A 15,727-nucleotide genomic window follows, 5' to 3' on the forward strand; every position below is an offset into this window, starting at 1 on the left:
TCTGTTGCTTATTCTTCTAATAATTCATGTATTGTAAGTATACTCTTATTTTATAGTATTTATAAAAAAAAATACTGTTTGATATAACTGTGTAATACACTTGAAAGTGACAAAGAAGCCTTTATTTTCACTCTACAGCAGCAGACATTTGTTTTTCCAGAAAATATGAATGAAATTAGTTCTCAAGTTGAAAAAAAAGTACTTGCATAATATGGTACTATTATGTCACATCAGTTATGTCCCAATGACAAGTAGGATCAAGGTTCATTAACAAAAAATGTTAAAATAAATACAAAAAATTAGTGCAGTTCTGAAAAAAAAAACAATCAGGATGGCATCAACGTTTTAGGATAAATTAAAAATGGCATAAATTCATCATCCTAACATTTGAACAGGGTGAAAAACTGATTTTATAAGCATTTGCAAAAGATGCACACAGATCTTATCTTTCAGGCAAAAGCACTGCATTTCAATCAATAGGAAAAAACACACAGGATTTACATTCATACAGAAAGTAATTCAGTAACAGTAGCATAGTGCATAAAAGTCTACTTGCACATAGACTGAATTGTTTTTAACACTGTCAAATCACAAAATATACATTTTCTATTTTTTCTGAATGCTGTTTTCTATTTAATATACACAGCAGCAAAACATTAAGTGTCAATTCAATCTGTTCACTGCCAGTTACCCTTAACAAGCCCATCCAAGTAACACTTTGTAGGAGATAGGAAACATGATGCAGGACACAGACATGGAGATGTGAGACATACACATGCTGCACCATAATACCATCACAGCATTATTATTATGAGGGGTGAGATGGATCAAGAGTTATTCAACTCATTCACACCTAGAGGAAAATTGTCAGTCCACTATTACTATTATTATTATTATTATTATTAATAATAACAATAATAATAATAAACATGATTATTTAGGGCAGCACAGTGGTGCAGCAGGCAACATTGTTTCCTAAAAGCTTCTGGGCCCCTTCTGGGTTCCATTCTGTGCTCTAACTACAGTCTGTGTGGATGTTCTCTTTACCATCTTCCAAATACATGCTAGTAGGTAGATTAGCTTTGCAAAATTGCCCCAGGTGTGAATGTGGGTGTACATGGTGTCATGTGATGGACTATTGTCCCACTAAAGCTCATGCTCCTCATGTTCCATTGTGTTTCTGGCTGGGCTCCACTACCACCCTGATCATGATCAAGTGGTGATTGGAGATGAAGGAATGAATATATTAAATTATATTATATGACTGATTTAGCTTTGTTCATGCAGAGCTTTCCAGACTTCACAAAGAATCATTAAAAGAGACCAAAATGGAATGAAGAGGTGAATTTGGACATGCTGAACTGAACTGAACTGACCCAAATCCTAACGATTATTCACTACCTTGTTGTCTGGAACGGCTGACTGTATCATAAAGCTTTATAAATGACCAATGAACCAAGGCACCATACGAAATATCACCACACATAGCACACAGGAACATCTATTCACACAGTTCAGACAGAATAAGGGTACCTGTGGCATGTTTGAACACTTCAGAATGTATTAATTGTATGTTTCACTTGCATTTTTAACAAATGTCTTAACTGGGTCTGACAGTTACAGTTGGGAGTTTTGGTCTTAGAGCAGGGCAATAAATATTCAAAGAGGAAACATTACAAATAATAAAAATAAACATTGTCTCACAGTTTTGGATGTAGACAAGCTGTTTTTGTTCCAAGGGTTAGATCTGGCCAATAATGCGATCTTCCTTCATGATGTGCATTTACTGCTTATAAAAGCCTGCATTTATAAATTGACCATGGGCTATTACAAACACTTCCTCACGTCATTCATGAAATAATCCTACTACTCCTCAGCATTACAGATTTTATGAGAATCAGTGCGATCTTATAATCACACACACAAAAATGAAGACAAACATACTGCATCTTGGTGAACTTGTCTGTGCCTTTTGCACAGATAAATATAATAAACAAAAGTGAGAACTGTGGATGAAGACATGAATGGGATGTCATTTGGACATAAGTCTCAGAGTTCCATTCACAAGTTTGTTCTCCATCTGTGCGGTGTACATGTGTGCATACAGGCAAAAATGGAATACACTTGTGGAATTCTAAGAAATCTGATAAGATGCAGTATGTCCACCTCCATCTGTGTTAGTGACAATAAGATTTGCTGCCTTTTTTTCATTGCCTATATGACATCATAACACATCTTATGTATGCATCTTACAACATAGAGATCTTTTAGTGTTTTAAAAATCATGTATTTTACACTACTTTCATGTTGTTTCACAAATTTACTTTGGGAATGCTCTGTACTCTGTCCTACTTTGATCTATTTACTTGTTTTGTTCTTTTCTTAATTAATAAAACAGTTAATCTGTTATTCTGCTGAAACATGTAGTTTGTGTGAAAACAATGTAACTGCTACTATTCACGTAACATCAAGAAAGAAGAGGCGAGAAAGAGAGGCTGTCACAGAGCAAAGAGAAAAGTAATAAACACACACACACATAGAGACACACACACACACACACACACACACACTATTTACAGTTTCACCCAACTGGAGAGTTTTGTCAGTAGAGTAAGATGTGTGGTATGGGTCTATGTGTTGTGTGTCCAGAGGGTGACCGTGCGATCAGCCGATGAGGAGAGGAAGGAGAGGTGCTGCGGGTGCCATCTGCATTGGATTACTTTATCACTGTGCTCTCCTACTACGGTCAATGGCAACTGTTTCGTCAGGTCTCCTACACACACACACACACACACACACACAAACACAAAGACAAGGATTAGCCTGGGAGACAGGTAGACAGGTGTTTGTCATTGTAGAAGAGTTCAGTTTGAAAACTCATAAAAATTGATTAATTAAAGATATAACTAAAATAAAACATTTCAAATAAACAAATATATCAAAATATATCAAATATTCCTAGCTAACTAAAAATGGGCAAGTTTACTATGTAGTGGCTGGAGCAGTGCTAGTACTTGTTGAATGGAGACAAAAAAAAAAAAGATAATTTGTGTTTGTCTTTTTGCTTGTAAGCCTGATCCCCAAAACTAACAGGTCATTTTCTAAGGACACACTTAATATAAATATAAAAATAGTATAAAATAAAATATAAAAAAAATATTAGAGTGTCTTAGACAATCCCATAGATCTGTTTCACTGTGGTGTTCAACTATCAAACAAATAAAAGTGTGACATTCACTGTGTGAAAATATCACACCTACAGTGAGGGAAAAAATTATTTGATCCCCTGCTGATTTTGTACGTTTGCCCACTGACAAAGAAATGATCAGTCTGTAATTTTAATGGTAGGTGTATTTGAACAGTGAGAGACAGAATAACAACAAAAAATCCAGAAAAACGCATTTAAGAAAAGTTATACATTGATTTGCATTGTAATGAGTGAAATAAGTATTTGATCCCCTATCAGTCAGAAAGATTTCTTGCTCCCAGGTGTCTTTTATACAGGTAAGGAGTTGAGATTACAGTAGGAGCACTCTCGGGGACTGCTCTTAATCTCAGCTCATTAATTGTATGAAAGACACCCGTCCACAGAAGGAAGCAATCAATCAGATTCCAAACTCTCCATCATGGCCAAGACCAAAGAGCTGTCCATGGATGTCAGGGTATAAACCTACACAAGGCTGGAATGAGCTACAAGACCATCGCCAAGCAGACCAAATGGAAGAAACACAAAAGGACTGTCAATCTTCCTCGGTCTGGGGCTCCATGCAAGATCTCACCTCATGGAGTTTCAATGATCATGAGAATGGCGAGGAATCAGCCCAGAATTACACTGGAGGACTTTGTCAACGATCTCAAGGCAGCTGGGACCATAGTCACCAAGAAAACAATTGGTAACACACTACGCCGTGAAAGACTGAAATCCAGTAGCGCCCGCAAGGTCCCCCTGCTAAAGAAAGCACATGTACAGGCTCATCTGAAGTTTGCCAGTGAACATCTGAATGATTCAGAGGAGAACTGGGTGAAAGTGTTGTGGTCAAATGAGACCAAAATCCAGCTCTTTGGCATCAACTCAACTGTTTGGAGGAGGAGGAATGCTGCCTATGACCCCAAGTACACCATCCCCAGGTGACAGGACAACCGCACCGCATCAAAGGGACGATGGACGGAGCCATGTACTGTTAAATCTTGGATGAGAACCTCCTTCCCTCAGCCAGGGCATTGAAAATGGGTCGTGGATGGATATTCCAGCCTGACAATGACCCAAAACACACGGCCAAGGCAACAAAGGAGTGGTTCAAAAAGAAGCACATTAAGGTCCTGTAGTGGCCTAGCCAGTCTCCAGACCTTAATCCCATAGAAAATCTGTGGAGGGAGCTGAAGGGTCAGCCACAAAACCTTAATGACTTGGAGAGGATCTGCAAAGAGGAGTGGGCCCAAATTCCTTGAGATGTGAGATGTGTGCAAACCTGGTGGCCAACTAAAAGAAATGTCTGACGTCTGTGATTGCCAACAAGGGTTTGCCACCAAGTACCAGTGGTACTTGGACACCAAGTCATGTTTTGCAAAGGGGTCAAATACTTATTTCACTCAATAAAATGCAAATCAATGTAGAACTTTTCTGAAATGTGTTTTTCTGGATTTTTTTTGTTGTTATTCTGTCTCTCACTGTTCAGATAAACCTACCATTAAAATTACAGACTGATCATTTCTTTGTCAGTGGGCAAACGTACAAAATCAGCAAGGGATCAAATAATTTTTTCCCTCACTGTACATATGAACTGTTTTTTTCACTGTTTTCTGGTTTAACTAGCTGTTTTGCTGTCAAATGTCTGCTACAAACCTTGGTACGAAATGGTGAAATTGTCACAACATGTTGGCACATCATCTCTTGAAATTACTCTGAATTGGGCATTTGGATGAAACTCAGCAGAAGATCACAGAATATTTATTGATTTGTTCTGAATACAATTTTCTTAAATACCTTATCGTGGAGACTCATTGTGATGTGGGATTAAAAAAACCTGATGCTGCTCTCTCAATATTGACAAATGTGAACAATGCAGACAGAAACTCGAGAGCTGCACTACTGAAATCAGAAATGCATCATAGCACATTTTCTTGTCTGTAATATTGACATTTTTAGGTGAATTATGTTAGATACCAATTTCGAGCCTAGTTAATTAGGTTTCCAGGCAACAAAACACAATCCTGGGAGGCACATAGGTGATTATGGTGTATGCATGGTGGATTAGTTCTTTTGAGAGTTTTAGGTATTACATAGATATTATAGTATTCATTCGAGTTGTATTTGCTAAATATGCTCTACCTTTTCTAAAGTCTGCCCTCTTGAACTTTCTGGCTAAATGTCCATGATACAGTAAAAAAAAAAAAGAAGGCCAAAATAATTGAGTGAAAATGTATGTCATGTATGGCATAATTTATTTTCATTTACTGAAAACAATATATCATTAAAAACAAATATTATTATAATATTAGTCAACATGTTCTAAAGTTTTTTAAGTTGATTTAGAAATGTAAAATCTAGCAAAATATCACACTTTTTGTCAGAGATACAGGAAGGCATTTTGCATTCAGGGTGCCACATGAAATATAGCCAAATATTTCATTTAAAAGAGATTGTTGTTGATTACAATAATTATATCACAGTGAGTCTGAATTCTTGAATCAGATGATGGTGTTGTTGAAATGGACCTGAATATTCAGGATATACCAAAATACCAATACCAATAATGGTTTATATTAGGTTATTAGTCACATTATAACAGTTATATTCATGTTTCTCTGTCTTAAAGTTAAAGAGACAAAATAAATAAATGTAATGTTACTGAGAAAGTAGACACTGCATATTCCTTTGTCCTGAAGATTTGAGCCTTGCAGACAATCTATATCATTAAAACATTTAACTATATAAAATGTAAGTCAATATCAAATGCAGTATGTTACATGTCAGTGCTGCTTGGTTTTTCTCTCTCTCTTTCTCTTCCTGTGTATTCTGCTCTTTCTGGCGCCTTATGCTGTCCTGTTATAGGTGGAGCCCTCTGTCAGTCAATTAAATGGTGGTTGGAATTGAACCAATCAAGAACAAGATCCTGACCAGAAGAGGTGGAGCCTATCATTTATAAGCAGCACCCAAAAACCCTGGAGGCTCTTTTTTCTTGTTGTTAGCCTTGCTACCCTGTTGGCCACATGACCTATGCTGGCCTGATTAGTCTGGGAATAGGTAAGATTGTGCATGCACTTACATTGCGACACGTAGGCCTTGTTGATTTTCTAGACACCCTAGGTTACAGGGCAGGTGCCACCCCTTGTATTTTTGGTTACCTTAGCCTAGAGTAGTAAGCTAGTTGTTCTGCTCCTTGTTAAGTAGGTTAGCTAATTAAAATACAGCCTAGCATAGTCTGTTTTGATTTGTTCATTTCATGTTCCCTTACCTCTGCATGTCTGGTTTCCCTTTTTCAACCTGTTCCTGAGTTGCACAAGCTGCAGTCAGTAGTTGTATGCTTGGATAATTAAAGGCAATACCTTACCACCCACCTCTTGTCCTGTTTATATTCACCCTCACGCCCTTCCAAACAACCCGTTATAAATGAATGTTATTCTTCCTGCAAACCCCCTTTTTTTTGGGAACATAAGTAGAGGAATACAGTGCTGTCATAGAAACTCAGAAATCCAGAATTTTAAAACTTTTATTAGTCTATTTGTTTATCTCTATAATCTGCAATTGCAGTAAAGGAATCCTGAAAGTCGGGGGTGCTGAGTGTGTTGTAGGATTCTTTTACTGCACACTGCCTGTGCCCTTGCTTTAAATAAGTAAATAAAATAAAATCTGAAAATATGCATAATGTATAACTTTCTGATTTTCCTTGTTTAAGAAACTGGCATAATTTTTTACTTTCAGTGCAATACCATCAGTTTTCCACTAATGCTAATAATGCCTGTAGAAGAATAAAATTAATGGCTTGTTTGTATTCAAGTGATTTTAAATACTTCATAGTTTAAAATATTTATTTGAATGATTTTAATTTAAATGATATTTAACAACCATAGCAAATTTCTAACCCAGACTTAGTCCTGGGTTAAGATGAGACATCAGGACTAGACTGGTTTTGGGCTAAAGCTGTAAATGTTGAGATGGTGCTGATATAAAACTGTATGACGGGTAGAGTTAGGCCAAAGCTATAAATGTTGGTGTTAGTTGTATTGCATGTTGGAACAGCAGGCTGTTACCTTGTAGATCTGTGGTCATAACCTTTGTGTCATAGGAGCCAGTAAGCAGGTAGTGCGCTCCAGGAGAGAAACGTACTGAACGCACATCACTCAAGTGAGGTCGATATGTCTGCACCATCCTACCACCTCTGATGTCATACAGCATACAGGCACTGTCTTCCTGACCTGTGGCTAGCAGACGCCCACTGGGATCCACTGCCACTGAGGCTACTGGGCTACCTAAAGCATGTGCACAAACAAACATGCACAACTAGACATACATTACAACAAGGTATGTTTAAAATCAAACATATAAATTTCATAACTTTCAAATATTTTATTTGTATTTTTGGCTGGTGGAAGCCCTGAAGCTGAAAATAAACAGCATTTAATCTAAAATTATTTCCCACTATTGCTTAATGAAGTGTGAATGGATGCCCACCTGACCCATGGAAAGCTGTTCCAACAACTCTCACACAGCTGGGAATGCGTAGGTCCCAGAAACGCACAGTCTTATCCTGTGAACCAGATGCAATCATCCAGCCTCCCCATGTGTACAGTGACAATATATGGCCTGTGTAGAGAGACAGTGTAGTTATGAAAAATAAACTGTACTTGTGCATATAGGTGTGAAGTGGGGGAGTAGAATCTGACTGTCACATTTTATTTAGTTGCATTTAAGAGTTTATTATTAGTATAGGTGTTTTGTGCGTGTGATCCAACCCCTGATGCCAGCTGTCAGGGTTGATGTTGCAAGGAATTGTCTGTTTCTGTTAACAGTGCAGCCCTGGCCCTATTCTGCAGTGAAGAGGTATGTTGGTGTGTGTGTACCTGTGTGTCCACTGAGAGCATGGAGCCCCTGTCCTCTCTGGCAGTCAGTAGTATAGATGTTACAGTCTCCTGCTCCAGCACTGATTAAAATGGATCCTCCACTCTCAGGCCCTTCCATGAAGGCCAGGTCTCGAATAGTACCATCATGCATACTGAACTCTAGATCAGGACCTGAACCAGAGAAGCAGACAGACTTCTCAATCAAAGCACAAGTTGGCTTTTGGCTCTAGACTTTTGTTTACTGAGAAGAACAAAGTCTCTCTTCAGGATGCTCAATGTACTAAACACTATTTTCTTTAACAATAAAAGTAATGGGATTCCTAATTCAGACAAGTTGAATAGCTTTAAAATATTTGAAATCCTGGATTTTCCCTAAAATTACATTAGGTTATTTGCTGATGGTAAAAGGTAAAGGCAGTTTATTAGTCCGTTAGAATTTGACAATGTACACTGAAAAAAGGAAACAATAATTACATAGAAAAATATTAGACACTTCATGAAAATTAATAAAAATAAAATACACCCGCAAGCACTGTGGGGATCAGGCACCATGCGTAGGCTGCACCACAGGTAGCTAGTTCTCACTCTGTTTAATAATCACACTTGTATAATGTTTCAGATGAAATCTGAAACTCATTAAAATTGTAAAATATTGGTATGGTTAAACAAGTCATCAAACTCATGCTGGACAGAAAATATTGGTATTACTGAATCAGGTATAATGTCCCTGAGCCTTGCTTTAGACATGCACATTATTTTGAAAAGCTTTGTATGCTGTGCACAAATGGAAGACCTCAACATGTTTTTTACTGGCCTTGGGTCTAACAGCATGAATGATGTACAGCGCTATGAGATTTGGTTTGTAGAGGAGATTTTTTATAGGATTTTGTGAATTCATATGTTTTAATATCACCTCACTTACTGTGTTTTATCCTCACTGTCAAATTTGTTCGCATACTATGAGCAAACAGTTTGCAATATAAAAAAAAATCCATTCTTGATATCTTTAGTGCAGCTGACCTGAAGATGATGTGAACCAAAAAAGAATGGGGGAGAAATTGAAGCCTGTAAAAAATGTTTAAAAAGTGTTTTCAAGAAAAAGGTGGCCAGATTTTTGCATCAGCTACACCATTGCATTGTTTTCAAATAGCATGAAATTCTTTGGCAGAAATGGCATAAAGTCCATTGAAATAGGCACGAGCCAAGGATTAATGTCAAAAAGTAATGTCATTGAATCGAATGATAAAGTTATAAGCAAATATGTAGCAGTAGTGAATTTCCCCTATAGGGCATTAATAATCAAGGATAAATTTTAGGGATAAATAGTAACTTAACTTTAAACAAAATTTTTATTCTATGTTTCTAAACTTCTATAAAGATGCTTTAAGACCATGTCCATTGTTAAAAGCTCTATACAAATAAATTAAATTGAACTATTAAAGGTACATCTCTCTCATGAATAGATCATGTTTTGTCATAGCAGCTCAAATCAAACCTTGTAAAAATGTATACATACACGCTTGCCTGTGTGGATAGAGGTAGTACTATCAATTGACCAAGTTCCAGCAGTAAAACCTAGTGTCAACCCAACCCTTTCTGTTTCAAGGTTCTGGGATTTGGGGTTTTTAACTTTCTGGGCTTTTTGCTCAGCAAGCTTATGTTTCCTATAATGCAGGATGTTTAAGCCCATTTTGCACATACACTACTCATAAAAAGTTAAGGATATTTGGCTTTTGGGTGAAATTTCAGGATGTACCTAAAATGCACTATAACCTTTACAGGTGAACTTAATTTGACCTTCTCTACACTTTTGAATGCACATGTCCAACTGTTCAGTATTTTCTGCATAACTTGCTGTTCTCTAACAAGGTGCTTAACGGCAAAATTCACAACTGGTGTTAGATCCATGAATCGACCAATAAATTTTCTGGTTCAATTAGAATTGACGACAATGCTCCAGTTCATCGAGGTCGCATCATTAGGGAATGGCTGCTGGAGGCTGGTGTACCTCAAATGGAGTGGCCTGCACTTTCTCCAGACCTGAATCCCATAGAAAACCTATGTTTATGCCTTGACCGTTGTCAAGCTGTAATTGATGGTCAAGGGCACATGACAAATTATTGAGACATTGACATTTTTTGTTGTGGTATACCCACCACTGTTTGTTGGCTTTTGTTTCAATAAATTGTTTGAGATGAGGAAATCACCATTGCATGCTTCTACTTAAATGTCCTACTTTCATGATGTAATATCACTGTAGCGTGAAGTTTTTACATTTTCCATAAATTTCACTCAAAAGCCAAATATCCTTAACTTTTTGTGAGTAGTGTATATAACAAACACTTCAAATAACTAACATTTTAAAATAGCATTTTATCCCATATATAACACTTGTATGTAAATACTGATATTGACGAATAGCAAAATGAAAATCATAGTATCTGAAACTGAAATTTGAATCTTTAGTCTTCAATTTTGTACTAATTATATCAATATCGGTGCCCAAAGATGAACTGGCATTCCATGTCAGTGTTTCTGGTTCCTGTTCATTTGATTTTGAATTGTAAAATTAGCTACTGAAAATGAATGAATGAATAAATAAATGGATGAATTAACACCAATATGCTCTCAAAAGTGCAAATTTTCAAAAATGTTCAGGCCGCTCACCGGTGGCATTGCAGGATTCAGTGTTGAATGGCAGCACTTTGACGTACTTGTCGTTGGAGCCAGTGGCCAGAAGTTGCCCACAGGGGCTCCATGCCACACAGTAAATAGAACCTTTATGATGTTTATTTCTCTTAAAGCGCACCACTGGGGGTTTACATGCACTACTGGAAGACACAAACACACATAAGATCTACAGATGACATTACATTACATTTAATAAAATGCTCATTACTGGCACATTTAATAAATCTAGTAACTGAGCTAGTTACTAAGCTAATCCAATCTAGTTAACAAGCTAGTAAGTAAAATAAGATGAATTAAACTAGTTGTGCATAAATATGAAAAAGAATCCTTAAGAAGTATCATCTAAGCTAAAAATCAACAGGAAAAAAATCCTTATGCAATACAATACCATGGGCAATATATTTATTTACTGTGCCATACATATACTTTTTCAAACAAACCTGACTATTACTGCATGGTAAAATCGCTTTACTGATGTTTGCCAGTTGTGTTAAATGTTGTTTGAAGGTTTTTTTTTTTTAAGAATGCCTTACATTTACACTGTTTTCAGTGTGAGCTGTCATTAAGATTATGAAATGTTTGCACTGTAAACTGTGATGTAGTAGCTGTCATTAGGTTTCTGTATTACTGTCTTATGTCTTGTGTATAATGTTTACGCCCAACATCGTAGGATTTTTTTTGCTCATTACATACACAAATGAGTATGAATAATGAGTAACTCATAATTTAAAATCCCTCACTTGGAAAATACAATGAAAACCCCCTTCAACTCGTAAACCTTACAAAGGAATTCAGGACAGGCTGATAAAAGCCCTGACTCCAGAAAACACTGACTGACATCAAATCAGCATGGGTGCTCAGAGCATGAACAGTAGTAAACAAAGTAGAAGCTTCTTATCTCTAAATGAGTTAGTTTGTACATACAAGTATTTGTTTTAGATCAATCAACATACAGACATACCTTTAAATCTACTGTTAAATCTATACCAATGACTGTATAATTCAGTTTTGAGGTAAATATTCAGCACTCATCACATTTGCTAAGTAAAGACAAACATAGAGGCATCTGCTGTTTTTCACCACTTTGTAGCTCAAATACAAAGGTCAAATATCAACATGATTGCAAGTTCCAACTTCTAAAATAAGTTAAATGCAGTAAGAGACACTAGACTATATCAACTAGTGTTGTGCAAACACACATGTGCAAAACCAATATTCTGGCATAATTCATTACACGAGGGCTTCTCATATAGCTTAAATATTATTTATTTAAATCTAAATAATTAAATTTTATTTATTTATATGTACCTGGTGTCAAATGTGTCTGGAAATGCGCAGACCCGCAGTGTTTTGGAGTTGGAGCCCACAGCGTAGAACATCCCTGATGGGTGAAAGGCCACAGCCCGCACAGCTTGTGTGTCTTCCAAAGTATTCACTGCTACAAACTTTGTCTTCGACTTATCTCCCTGAGATGCAGAGAATACACACAAATACATACAACAATAAATACTATAAAATATATTTTTTTAAGTATTTGTTTTATTTATGGAAGAAAAGTGTAATCATGGGTAAACTGAGAAACTGATTATGAGGAGCTCCCATCACACTTATTGTCAATCATATTAGCATAACTGAAAGTATAAATACATATTTTTTGACAGATGATATTTAAAGTAAAGTCAAATAAAATGTGCATCTAAAGATTGACTGGGATGCTGCCTTGTTTGAAGACTTAGCATCTTTTATGGAAAGCAATGAGTGGCTCATTAATCGATTTTTTTTGCCCAGTAACATTTTAGTCTATCTCTATTCTTTATTTTAGACACATTTCAATGAGGAACTGGAGGCATATCCCAGCATATAATGCAATACATTACATTTCCAAGTATGGCATTGGAAAAGACAACAATGAGGAGTGTTTTCACACCACTGTATTTTCCAAATGTAAATGAGACAGTAGAATTTATGCATGTAGCCATAAACTAAGGTAAATAGGTGTTAGAAACAGGTAAATTCTGCAATAGTTCTTGTATGCTATACTTTTATTCATGCTTGATACTTGTATGTAAATTCCAATTTTTATCCTTGATTGTGGTTTTGATATCTTAGGTTGATGCTTACTATTATTGTTAATTACCCTATATTCCAGGTGGCTTGGGTGCATTATTTAGTCTGACCCCTTTATATCACCTCTGAAGGTACTGACAAGGGTGAATAGTTTGCCAGTTGGTTAGTATTTTTGGCAAAATCCTTTAGGTCATCCGTGTAGAAGATGTGTTTGAGTTTGCCTTGCTGATTCTCATTCCATCCATGCCCACTGTTTTTATGTAGTACTTCTTACTGTGTTTGTCAAAAGCCTATTTGATTCTCGCCTGTTTGGTTGCTTTTAAACATTTGTGTGTGGTCTAGTCTATGCCATGTGGATCATTATTATTATTAGTAGTAGTAGTAGTAGTAGTAGTCTTACAATAAAGGCATGCTAATGAACACAAATATCTAGTATGTACCTCTGTTGCTTTAGTACGTGTCAAGCTGGAATCACTCTGTCCTCCTCTCTCCCTCTGAACACTGCAGAACAAAAAGCAAGAGCATTACACACCTCACACTTTCCTAATGTATTGAACACATATCAAAACATTGCTAGCTAATTATTTGTAAGATCACAGCACAAAAAGGAACAATGGAAAACTAAAATGTAATTATGTCTACCTGCTACACAAAGTACACCTTGGTAACAACTAAGTGTGGTGAACTGTAGGTGCACCATCAAGTTAACTCTTTAATGGGGTACAAAGATGATGAATGGACATTTACAGTATTTATAGTTTCTCCATTGATAAACCATCTGACAAACACTAAACACTTAATTACGTACATCATTTGTTCATACTGGATACTTGTTCATTTTAGTAAGAATATAACATATTATTCAGTAAGTGTATCAACCACCAACTGCATTCATTTAGAATATATATGCTCCAGATTCATAGAACCAAGGGCAGCATGTGCAAAAATGACTGTGAACCAAATTTTACAAAAAATATTATCAAATGTTTGTACCTACCTGCTTGGTAGCACGGGGGACTCAGTGGGAGGTGGAACAGCTGCTTGCCCATTTTTTCTTTGAGGGGTGCTGTTGCTAAATCCTGCCTCCTCTTCGTGAAGTGTTGTGTCTGTGGCACCCCCTGAAGTTGTTCCTGCCTCACCTCCACCATTACACTGCAGAGAGAGTGCCTGCACCTCCTCACCTAGATCATCCATTCCAACATTCAGCTCCTCCAGCTTTTGAATAGATCTGCAAGCAAACACAAATACACAAGGCAATATGTAATTATTCAAATGACAGGTTTTCCTAAAATTAAATATGCAACCTAACCCTGTTTATCCCTCTTAACTATCAGTGGCAGTATTTAAGCAGGCTTATCTTAAGTCTGAATAGAGTGGTGTTCAGTTATGATCATCACGCACTCATAGTGGAGTGGCCTTTCATGATAGTATTTAGGCTTTGAAAGCCCAAAACCTCTGTTTAGATAGACATTCTGCTAGATGAAGAGTTGGCTTTATGACTAATAAGCCATTGTGTGGATCAAATTACACTGTAAAGTGTGTACTAGACATGGTAGGTAATGTTATGCACATTGACTCAGAAGTCAATCCCTCACTACCTAGATTTGAGACACATAACCGTAGGTGGGAACCCTAAATTTGGTGACACCCTGAAACTGATCTGGCTATCAGTGCATGCAGGGTAAGCTTATTGTCAAGGCATGCAGTTCTTCCTCAGTCCTGAGATGATCATCTGCCAAAACATCTGTCTACAACAGCACTCTTTCCAGATTGGCATCCTGTCAGGGTGCTTACAGAGAATTATTAAGCTACTCTAACACAAGTGGAAGATCTCATGTCAGTTTCCTGGGCAGCATGGTGGATGGAGGTTGTCCAGCTCTAGATTAAAAGGCCCTCATGCTATGATTATTGCACTCATGGCAAATCAGACACAACAAGCTTTTCAGATGCAGATTTGGATGTAGCATCTGGTGGTGTAAATTGTACAAAAAGTCAAATAAGACAGAGGTCATAGAGCAAAAATATTCCTTTTTATTTATAGTTCATGGCCAAGAAGTGATTTTACTACAACATACCTCAGATCAACTCCAGAGTATACAGAAATAAATAGGCTCCTTAGAAGACTAAACACACAAAAATAACTCTTAAAGATAAGTGTAATGGTGGAGCTCGCCCAGAAAGAAACCAGAAACGCTCCTTGCAACTGCCACCACAGCAGACAGCAAAGGTGTCCAAAGCTGTGGGGCAAAGCTACAAGACCCACCACATGGCACTAACAGAGTGGCGGAAAAACTCCATTCATCCTCACCGAGACACAGAGAGAAGAAGAATAAAAAGCGGACCACCCGGGAGCTAAAACATTCAATAACAACGTTAATCGCACATCTCTCTCATTGCTTCTTCCAGAGCCAGAGGAATTTGCAGAAGAAGATGATGCTACCCCATATGGACTGCAACCTGTGAACCTCCCTGGGTTATGTCTCACCACTCCACGCCGCCTGGAAGACTGAAGATTCCAACGCCGCTACCAGCCCACTCCTTATACTGTGAAGCACCACTTTGCTGTGGGACATCTTTGCAATTTGCCTTGCTTATCTGGAACAATAAACTGTTCACAGCCATGGTTAAGCTGCTTTAAGCTGGTTATGCTGGCTCTGAGTCTCAACCAAGGTCCTTACATAAGTAATTTACCACATAGTACTAGTGGGCATTGGTGGCTCAGTGGTAGGTTTCTTGTCCACCATGTGGAAAGCCTGGGTTCGATCCCCAGCCACTGGATGTAGTGCCGGACCCAAGCCTGGATAAAATGGGAGGGTTGTGTCAGGAAGGGCATCTGGTGTTAAAAACCATACCAAGCTGTGCCAAGTTGTTTAGGACCTTACATAACTAATTTACCACATAGTACTAG

At 37.3% G+C, this 15,727-nt stretch overlaps 1 protein-coding gene across 2 annotated transcripts in view; it reads right to left on the reverse strand.

Annotated features, from left to right (window-relative positions):
• Positions 1–101: 101 nt before the first annotated feature.
• wdr47a (WD repeat domain 47a) overlaps positions 102–15,727 on the reverse strand; it is a 28,694-nt gene continuing 13,068 nt past the window's right edge. For both annotated transcript variants that reach the window (XM_058418776.1, XM_058418777.1), the window contains exons 8-15: positions 13,817–14,047; positions 13,260–13,320; positions 12,061–12,218; positions 10,729–10,892; positions 8,062–8,232; positions 7,673–7,804; positions 7,252–7,470; positions 102–2,773 (exon numbers count right to left, since the gene is read on the reverse strand). In XM_058418776.1, the coding sequence (XP_058274759.1) occupies positions 2,631–2,773; positions 7,252–7,470; positions 7,673–7,804; positions 8,062–8,232; positions 10,729–10,892; positions 12,061–12,218; positions 13,260–13,320; positions 13,817–14,047 (1,279 nt within the window). In that variant the 3' untranslated portion in view covers positions 102–2,630. The remainder of the gene's footprint in view (positions 2,774–7,251; positions 7,471–7,672; positions 7,805–8,061; positions 8,233–10,728; positions 10,893–12,060; positions 12,219–13,259; positions 13,321–13,816; positions 14,048–15,727) is intronic.

This window comes from Hemibagrus wyckioides, linkage group LG20 (genome assembly GCF_019097595.1).
Source record: "Hemibagrus wyckioides isolate EC202008001 linkage group LG20, SWU_Hwy_1.0, whole genome shotgun sequence".
Classification (NCBI taxonomy): Eukaryota; Metazoa; Chordata; class Actinopteri; order Siluriformes; family Bagridae; genus Hemibagrus; species Hemibagrus wyckioides.